The 9,796-nt window shown below is 54.7% G+C and overlaps 1 protein-coding gene across 1 annotated transcript; it reads right to left on the bottom strand.

The window, feature by feature from the left end:
- Nucleotides 1-4,149: 4,149 nt before the first annotated feature.
- On the bottom strand, nt 4,150-7,961 carry CABP2 (calcium binding protein 2; the record flags this gene model as incomplete). The annotated part of the gene is given in 9 exon segments (XM_081062826.1): nt 4,150-4,175; nt 4,749-4,896; nt 5,010-5,119; nt 5,573-5,707; nt 6,629-6,659; nt 7,196-7,263; nt 7,266-7,335; nt 7,338-7,373; nt 7,905-7,961. Coding segments are annotated over 9 exon segments (681 nt in total).
- Between the last annotated feature and the right edge of the window lie 1,835 nt (nt 7,962-9,796).

Here is a 9,796-nt window from a genome sequence, read left to right as displayed (position 1 = left end):
TGCTAGACTGGAAATGAGTGGAGTCAGTAAGAATAAAAGCAAAGGGAACTGCACGTAACACTGTACTATATAGTTTGATAAAGTGGTTTCCCATGGGGGTATGGGTTAACAGTTGTGAAACCACTACACATGTGCACTAGCATTGAAAATTAAGTAGATGTAGGATGGATTATTTCCCACTGCGGGAATGAGAAGTTACAGCTAAAGCTGGTCCCTGTGGTAGTGAATTGAAATTGGAGACATCAGTATGAACTCATGTTTGGCTTCATACAGATACAGTTGGTTACATACAGAAACATTTATAAATGTATATATGTACAGGTTACTGTACATACACACCTCCTTACTGTATTGGCTGAGAGGGCCTAGCTAGCCGTCAAGATCTTGGTTTCTAACACCATTTTCCAATGAAATGAAACAGAGTTCCTTGCAGAAATAGCTGCTTCTAGCACTGGGGTAGGAAATGTACAAGACGATCCTGGAGCATCTTGTAGTGAAGAAAGTAAGAAAATCCTCAAAACAGAAACAAAACCCCCACAATGATGAGGGTATGTCAAAGGGAGACAGGAGCCCATAAAAGAGCCAAAGCTGAGACTAGTTGAACAACAAAATAAAATAGTAGTGGATTAGAACTTAAAGTATAAAATAAATACCTATGAGCCTATATGGATATAAATATGTCATTGATTGGATAAACAAATAAGTGGGGAGAAGAGACAAATCTCCCGTACAGAAGAATTCCAAGTAATTTATGTCGACACTCTGCCCCTAAGTGTGGGCTGTGCATAGTGACTTCCTTCCAGAGAGTATAGTACGTAAAAGGAGTCGTTTTATACTATAGAAATCTGATAAACACTGCCTCAGGCCAGGTGATCAAGACGAACAGCAATACGATGCCATGTTGATACTACTATGCATCCTTGATACGATGGCATGAGAACGTCACCGTACCTCTGTGGTGTTCCGCCCCTAAGCCCATAACCCCAGACTAATGAAGAAAACATCAGACAAATTCCCAAATTAGGGACATTATATGAAGTACCTGAGCAGTCCTCAACACTGTCAAGATCATGGAAGGGAGGGAGGGAGGGAGGGAGGGAGGGAGGGAGGAAGAGAAAGACTGAGAAACCATCACAGCCAAGAGTAAGGAGACGTGATTCCTAATGTAATGCAGTATCCTGGGTGGCATTCTAGAACAGAAAAAGGACACTCAGGGAAAAGCTGATGAAAGCTGCATAAAATGTGGACTTCAGTTAATAATAACATATCCGTATAAGTTCATGAACAGTGACCAATGTACCATTCTAATGTAAGATATTAATAATGGAATGATGGTTAACTTTATGTCAACTTGACAGGGTCACGGAGTTCCCATACATTTGGTCAGACACGATTCTGAATGTGTCTGTGAGGGTCTTTCTGGATAAGATTAACATCTGTTGAGTCAGTGCACTAAGTGAAGCAGATTGCTCTTCCCGATGGGGTGGGCCTCATCCAATCAGTTGAAAATCTAAATAGAACAAAAAGGCTGAGTAAGTGAAAACTTTGCCTGCCTGCTGACCTGGAACATTTATGTTCTCCTGCCCTCAAACTGGAACTTACAGCATCAACTTTCCTGGTTTTCAGGCCTTGGGATGCATTGTTGCTACACCACAGGCTCTCCTGGGTCTCCAGCTTGCTGACTACAGGTCTTGGGACTGCTCGGCCCCCATAATCACCTGAGCCAATTCCTTATAACAAATATCTTTACACACACACATACACACATCTAGCGGTTCTGTTTCTCTGGAGAATCTTGCCTAACACATAAGGGAAGCTGGGTGTAGGGTATAAGGGAACTTACTGTATCATCCTCGAAATAATTCTGTAAACCTGGAACTGTTCTAAAGTACGTGGGTGTAATATCTCAATGGTTACCTGGGTGCGTACTCAGGTAAGAATTCCTTGAGCTGCACACAAGATTTACATGCCTTACTGAATGTATGTTATATTCAAACTATTTAAAGCAGATTGAATGTAAAAACCTAGTTCTCTTGGGAAATCAGATCTCGTGGCTGTGGCTTGCTCTGGCTGGCCACAGCTGGTGGAGCAGGGTGGCAGGTGCCCCTCTTAGGCGAGGAAAGGGCTCTCAGCTCAGCACAGGCTTGGCCTGCCCCCTGTTCCTTTCTGGCCCTGGCCTCTGCTCCAGCTTGTCGTCTGTTGGGACCTTCCGGGCTAGCAGCCTTTTGGGGATGGGGGCGGAATGTGGTCACTTCTGGTGCCAGCAGACACACTGTAGATGAGGAAGAGCATCCCAGCAAAGCCCCTCGACCCCCTAGCTGCAGAGCCTGCCAGGCTGGGGAGGCTGACTGAATGGGGTTCCGGTCTTGCCCCGGCGCCTGTTCATCACTCCTCCCGCCCCTGCAAAGAGGACCAATAGCCAGGCAGCAAAGCCATCTGTACCAACGGGGCAGGGCTGTGGGAAGGAAGTTGGGCCATGGCTCCCAGCGAAGCTGCAAGCCCGGGACAGCAACTCCTGATCCCCAGGCCTGCCAGACGGGCTGGCAGAGAGATCTCCTAATTGAGGATTAAGGATTAATTGGGATCTTCCAGGAGAGTGGCATTGAAGCTGCTGCACCCAGCCCTAGCAACTCAGTGTCCAGGCCCCGGGCTGGGCAGGGACCGCTGGTTGCATACCCGCTCTGTCCCAGGGCCATCTTGGCAGCAGAGATGGTGAGGACCAGGCACTGGGCTGGACGCTCCCACCCCTTCCCAGCCAGGAAGTCAGGGCTCGTCAGCCCTCCCAGGAGGCAGCGGCAGTGGCCAGTCAGGCCTTTGCTGCAGCTAGAAGAGGCTGAGGCCCATCCTGAGTCCAGTCTGACCCTGAGGCACCCTCTCTTGTTGGCACTGTGATTTTAGAGTCCCCAGGCCTGAGTGCAAGTCCCACCTCCGCTTCATCATAATTTGTGGGACTTTATGCTAGTCCCTCGTCTTCCAGGAGCCTTCTGGTGCCAGGCGAAGGGGCTGGGTTCACCTGGGACCATGGGGAATCATGGTCAGTTCCTGAACAGAGTGTTGCAAAATGCAGCTGATGTTTAGGGAGAATAATCCGGCAGCATGTGCTGCGTGGACTGTTGGGGAGAGACGGTGGTGGGGCTGTGTGACCTCTAACAAGTCACGTAAACTGGGCCTCTCAGTTTCCTCAATCTGGAAAATGGGGCTATGAAGACCAGGGCAGGATTGGAGTGAGGAGACATGCGATTCGGGTCCCCCAGGAAGCAGATGCTGAGATGAAGTTAGGAATGCAAGCTAGAAAAGGCAAGAAAGTGGGATTGGCAGGAGGGCTTCTGAGCTGAGACTGGCCTGACCATGCCTCGGCTAACGTAAGGGGAGTTGAGGCAGTGACCACCAAGGAGAGGAGCCTCAAGTCAAGCAGAAATGTGCACGTTCTAGCTCCCATCATGCTGGGTCAGTGGCTGCGGGTTCCAGGAATAACTAGATGGCAGCCTAGGAGCTGAGGTATACCCTGAAGGGACCAATAGCCAGAACCTGACAGCTAACTCACTCCTCCCAGCTGAGACTTAAAGCTGGGAAGGACTAAAGTTCTTTCTCAAAGGGCTCTGAACAGCACCCCTCCAAGAGTAAATGAAATGGAGCTTGGGAAAAGCCCTCACACACTTGCCCCACCCTCTAATCCTGGAACAGACAGGGGTCATTCGTAGGATGAGGGGCCAACATACATCCAGTTCTGAGAGAAGCAGGTTGGGTTTACTCCTCCAGATGTGTTTCCCAACGCTTGCTGTGGGCCGGGTCCAGGATCCAGAGAGGACTGCTGCCCACCCAGAGCACACAATCGAGGCAGCTTACGGCCCAGGACCCAGGACGGAACTTTTGGGGACCAAACCCTGAGTCTTCCAGGGTGAGGAAGTGAGAGGTGGAAGCCGTCTTCCCAGGTATGAAGGTACTTTATTGTCAGACAAACAGATGGACAAGGGGCTTGGTGGAGGAGTAGGGGTGGGGGTGAGGGCAGGCAAGGGCATTGCACACAGGCAGAGGGTGGGGAGGAGAGATGGAGGGGGCTAACTAGAGGCTATGGGCTTCCGGGAACACACTGGTGGGCAGTGGCTGTGGCCCCGAATCCTCTCTGCTGCCTCCAGCTTCCGAGCAGGCTCAGCGAGACATCATTCGCACAAACTCTGCCAGGACAAAGCCAAGGTTTCGGGTCTGCTCTCTGGACCCCACTAAGGGTGGGGCCAATATATTGGCCTTGAGGTGGGAAGGAGTTCGGTCAAGGGCAGGGCCTGCAAGGGAGTCCCCTGGATCTGATAGGGAATAGGCCTCTGGGCTAGGAAGAGGGGCTTCAGTTACATCTTGTAACTGAACCTGTTTTCCTCTTTGCTTTGGCCACTAGGAAGCTCAGGAACAATTTGGGGGCCTACATCAGAGAATTCCTACATACTGATTTTCCTTGGCTTCCTATGATTATTTAATCCTTGTTTCCCTCTGTGGGAATGCAAAGTAGAGGAAGAGCTGGGTTCTGGATCAGGCTGTCTGGACTCAAATCTTGGTTCCATCCACTTCCTTTTGCTGAGCACCCACACTTCCCTAAGTACTGACTTTCTTTTCCTGCTTGTGGGGATGATAATAGTCCATTCCTTCTGGGAGAGGACTCAGGCGTGCTTAGCACAGGGCCTGGCACACAGTGGTAATGCTGCCTTTATCGTTCTTTATCTGTTAGAAACCTTCCAGGGTGTGGTGGCAGGTGGTACCTTCAAAGTCGACCAGGCCGTCCCCGTTGAGGTCCATGTCATGGAGGATCTCATCCACATCCCTCTGGCTGAGGCGCTCCCCGAGCAGGGTCTTGAGGGCTGCCCGGAGCTCACCCAAGCTGATGCAACCATCCCCGTTGGTGTCAAACTGTGGCAGCGTTGGTCATGGAGTTGGGTCACCAACCGGATCATGCATTCACTCAGCCCCTCACTCACAGCAGACACGCAGGTCCTGCCCGCCCTCAGCCCCAGTGGCCGCACCTCTCGGAAGGCGTCCCGCAGCTCCCTGACGCCGATCATGTCTGCAGTCTCTGCCAGCAGCTTGGGGCCCATCAGTTCCACAAAGTCGTCAAAGTCCACCTTCCCACCACCTAGGGGCGGCCATGCTCATCAGAGACCCCTGGCCAGCCCTGGCCCTCCTCTGCTCTCTGCCCTCTCCTTCTGGCTCGTGTCCCTCTCCCCTGCTGCACTACATGTGCCCTCCGCTCCGTACGGGCCCCGCGGGCTGGACCATCTGTGTTTTTTGATGGCTCCCCTTAATTTTCATGACAAGTTTGTTTGGGTTCAAGTCCTAGCACCGAGGATCTGGCTGTGTGATCTTAGGTAAGTCACTTAACCTTTCAGATACTCAGTTTGCTCATCTGAAAAATGGGGCTGTCATAGGGGATGCTGAGATTCTCTGGAGGCAGAGTCCTTGCCTTGAGAATGACCAAGGTCCAGGCTCTGAGAGCCAACCTGTGCAGGTATCTCTGTGGCTGGGCTGCCTAGCCACCCTGGCCCTGGCCTCTGCAGAACTGGGGGTGGGGCAGGTCTGAGGCACATACTGATTTGCTGTGAAATCTCGATGAGCTCCATCTCAGTGGGCATGAAACCCAGTGTCCGCATGCAGGCTCCCAGCTCCTGGTAGCCGATGTAGCCGTCCTGGTCTCTGTCAAATTCCTGGAAGGCGACCTGCAGCTCTGCCAGGCAGGGCAGGGGCAGTTTTTTCCCCCGATGTCCCCTGGATCCCAGCTTGACTCAGCTCACCCTTCTCCCTTTGGTCCAATCATTCCCTCCTCCTAAACATCAGTTTCTTTTTGCTGCCTCAGGACATTTGCACATGCTCTTCCTATAATTCATTCTTTCAGCAAATATTTAAGAAGCATCTACTATGTGCTAAGCTCTGTTCTAGGGTTACAGTGGAGGGGGGGAGGGGAGGGGAGGGGAGGGGAAGGGAGGGGAGGGGAGGGAAGAAAAAAAGAAAGTAAGAAAGGAGGGAAGGAAGGAACGGAGGGAGGGAGGGAGGGAGGGAGGGAGGGAGGGAGGGAGGGAGGGAGGGAGGGAGGAAGGAAACCCCGGACCTCATGGAGCTGACATTCTGGAACATGCTTCTCTCCTCTCTGGTCCTTCTATCACCTATTCAAGGAAGTCTTCCCTCTAAACTCAGTCTTCTCCAGCCCATTTGTTCATTTCCTTGAAAGCACTTAGCACCACTTGTACTTGTAGTTGACTTATTGATGTCTCTTTCCAGAGGACACGGGCCATATCTGTCCATTTGGCCACGTTTCCCAGTGCTCAGCACAGGGCCAGGCACACAGTGAGCACCCAGGAAATGTTTGCTGAATGAACAAATACAAAAGGGGCCCATGACCCATCTGGCAAATGAGACCAGGCAACTGATAGCTGGGGGTTTTGTCAACCCCTCCTGCTCAGTCTTGTCCCCAGTCTCATCGTGTGGGTCTCCTGCAGCCTTCTTCTTGTTCCTAGTTCCTCCTGGGAGGCCCCCAGGTTGGGGTGAGGCCCAGGTGGGGATAAGGCCCCCCCACCCGATGCCTCCTCCCCTGTGAGCACCCCCCATACCCACCCTTCCAGAAACTCTACTTCTTTCCCAAACCCTTTACCTTCAATCTCCTCCGGCCGCAGCTCCCGGTCCTGAGGGGGCACAGAGGGGTTAGGAATTCCCTGCACCCCTTCTTTCTTGTTCTTTGGGGCTCCCCATTCAGCCCCCCATAACACACATGCACACGGCCTGTGTCTGTCTGACGCTGCTCAGACTGGGTTCCTCCCACCCATTCCTGCTGACTGGCCTGGGGGTCTTGGGTCGCCCCCTTTCCTGCTACCTGCCCAGGCCTCTTCCAGGGCCTCCCCCCACCCACTGCCACCCTCCTCTAGGGCACGGAGCCCTGTTTGCCAGAGGTGAATCTGGGGTTGAGCAGAACCTCAGGTTTGGCCCTGGGGGCCTCAATGTCACAGTCTCTTGTTCTCTCTATCCCTTTCCTGGGGACCCTGCCACCTCCCTGCCCATTCCCTGGGTGGCTGTCTTTGATGTTTCTCTGGATCTCTTTCTGCCCACCTCCCCAGATCTTTGTGCCTTTGCACCGACCTCCCCACTCAATCCTTGCCCCCCAACTTAGGGAGAGGCAAAGAGAGGGGGCAAGGGCAGTGGGCAGGCGGGCGGCCGTACATACAAGCTGAGTGGCAGCAATTCTGGACCGCAGGAAGATGCAGGTGGGCCCCACCAGGCTGCTGAGCACGAGTAGCCCTGGAAGCCCGGCCCAGGGGCCCCCTCCTCCTCAGGGCTGAGGCTGGGGCCCAGGCTGTGGCCGGAGTCCCCTGGGGGGGGGAACTGGGCCACTGCCATCTGTCCTGAAGCAAAGCCAGCCATGAGCTGGGGCACTGGGACCTCTCCACCTGCACTCATCAGCTTCTCCTGTCTTTGGCAGCCAGCACAGGAGAATGGAGGCCCTCACCTATTGGAGACTGGAAGGGTCTACCCTTTACTTTGCAGTTGGGCAAACTGAGGCACAGAAAAGACAAGGGACTTAGCCAAGGTCACTCAGAGAGCCAGTGACAGGTGAAGATCTTGAGCTCAAGCTCTGTGTCCCCTAGGTCAAGACTGGCTAACAGAGAGCAGGGATGGGCAGCTGGATGGGCAGCTGGGGGGCCTGATGAGCTTGGTAGGGGAGGCCCAGTGGTCCACAAGAGCCAAGACCAGGGGGACAGAGCCTAGGGACTCCCAGAGAAAACTTCAGCCTGGGGCAGTGGGAACCAACCCCTCCTTCCCCCTTCTGTGCCCCCCTCTAACCCTTGCCCCGCCCTCACACAGGCCCCTGCCTACCCACAGGGTCTAGTCCAGGCTCCTGGCCTTGCTTGGCTTCTCCCCCTTGACCCTCCTACCTTAGGTCCCCGGTGTCTGGGCCGCTTGGCACAGTTTCCCATGGGCCCCTGAATCATGACAAGCCTCAGATGCTGTGGGCTCCCGCCAGCCCCCAGCTGCTTCCAGAGCGAGTCTGGGAGCACTGCAGGGGATTTTCCTAGGGTTTTGTGGGGAAGATTGGGTGCGGGTGGGCAGGCGGGGAGCCCTGGACACAGGGACTTGGGTCCTAATCCGGGATTATCTCTGAGCATCTCTGCTGTGAGGAGAGCCCTCTGGAATGCCCTGCCTCTCTGTGCTCACTTCTGAGGGTCTTCCAGATGCCCTCTCTCCAGCATCCCTCTTCCCCCAACCCCTACCCCTAATCTCTCTCAATCAGGAAACTTAATGTCTTCAGAAGCAGGGCCTGAACCTAGGAGGAGGAAGCCATGTGCCCAGTGTGCCAGGGCGGGCTGGGGCATCTCTCCCGTCAGAATGGCAGATGATACCAGGTGGTATGAACTCTGCAGAGCCTGCCCCCACTGCCTGTTCAGAGAGGAGCAACCTCAGCCCAGGAAGCCCCTGCCCCTTCCTGGCAGGTTCCTGGCTTTCACCTCAGAACACCTGCCCAGCCAGACTGCTCTTGGCACCTCTGCCTTGACCAGTGCCCTGACCTTTGTACTTGGACAAGGAGCTAAAGGGAGCCGACCCTGGGTGCCATGGACTGACCACAGGACTCAGTGACGGCAGAGGTGGAGAGGGACGTCAGCTGACCAAACTACTGATCCCTCCATCAACATACATGTCTGGGGTTTCCTCCCTGGGCTGGCCCCCGTTGGGGTGTGGGGTTCCCTCTGTCCCTTCATGGTCCCCTCAGTTGAAGGTAGACCCACACCCCTGCCCACTTTACCTGCCCGTAGGCTGCCTGCACCTGGGCCTCAAGCTCCTGCAGGAGAACCCGCCGCCTGGTGGCTGCTGGGTTGGCAGGGGCCTGGCTGGGCCCCGCAGTGTCCTCAGAAGGCCTGGGGTCCCCCGTGGGGAGGTTGTCACCTTCCGGGCCCTGGGGAAGGGCCATGGAGACGAGGGCTTGGCACCTCCTGCTGGCCGAGGGACGTGGCCCCACTCCAGTCCCCCTGGTCCTGCTTTAGTGGGGGGGGGTTGCTTAGTGAGCACCTGTGGGTGTCCCCATAGGGTCCCTGCTACTGTCCTCCTTGTTCCTTGCTCCATGGGCTGGTAGGGCACAGGGACCCCCGAGCCCTATATTTTCCTGGACCCCCTTTCCCTTCACACGGCCCCTCATAATCCTAGCCTTCCCCCACCCCACCACCTTCCAAGCTTCATGCTGGCCACGGACGGCACCTGGGGTTCCACAGGATTGTCTGTACAGACACTGGGCCACCCAGCCTCTCTGGCTCCTCGTTTCTGAATCTCCCTGAACTCCCTTCTCTGTTTCTGTTCTGTTCTCTGCCCCTCTCTGCCCCCCTCCTTTGGGGTGTCCTCTGACACCCTCCTTTGGTGTCTCTCTCTGTCTGTCTGACCTGCAGCCCCTCACTCCACCCCCCGCCCCCTGCTGACATTTGTTCTGTGGTATCTGTGGCTCTCTCTGACCACTCAGGACTGTCTCTCTGTCCCTTCCCTCCCTCTGTTGTGTGGGGATCTTTCTCGCATTGGTCTGTCCATCCTTATTCTTAAATTCTCCCCACCATCCTCCCCCCAGGATGGCTCCTGGATTCTGGAAAGACAGGCTCCCCACCAGCCCTAGCCCAGACCTTCTCCCTTCTCCCCACCGCAGGGTACCTCTGTGCTTCCCCACCTCCCGACTCCTGCCAGCACCTCCCACCTTACTTCTGCTGACTTCCAACCTCCTGCTTTTCAGGGAAAACAGTGGGTCTGGGCCAGGCAGTCCCCGCTGGCCTCTTGTGCCCCCTTGTTATGT

Source organism: Rhinolophus hipposideros (assembly GCF_964194185.1).
Source record: "Rhinolophus hipposideros genome assembly, chromosome: 10".
NCBI lineage: Eukaryota > Metazoa > Chordata > Mammalia > Chiroptera > Rhinolophidae > Rhinolophus > Rhinolophus hipposideros.
This window is presented reverse-complemented; position numbering and strand designations above follow the sequence as displayed.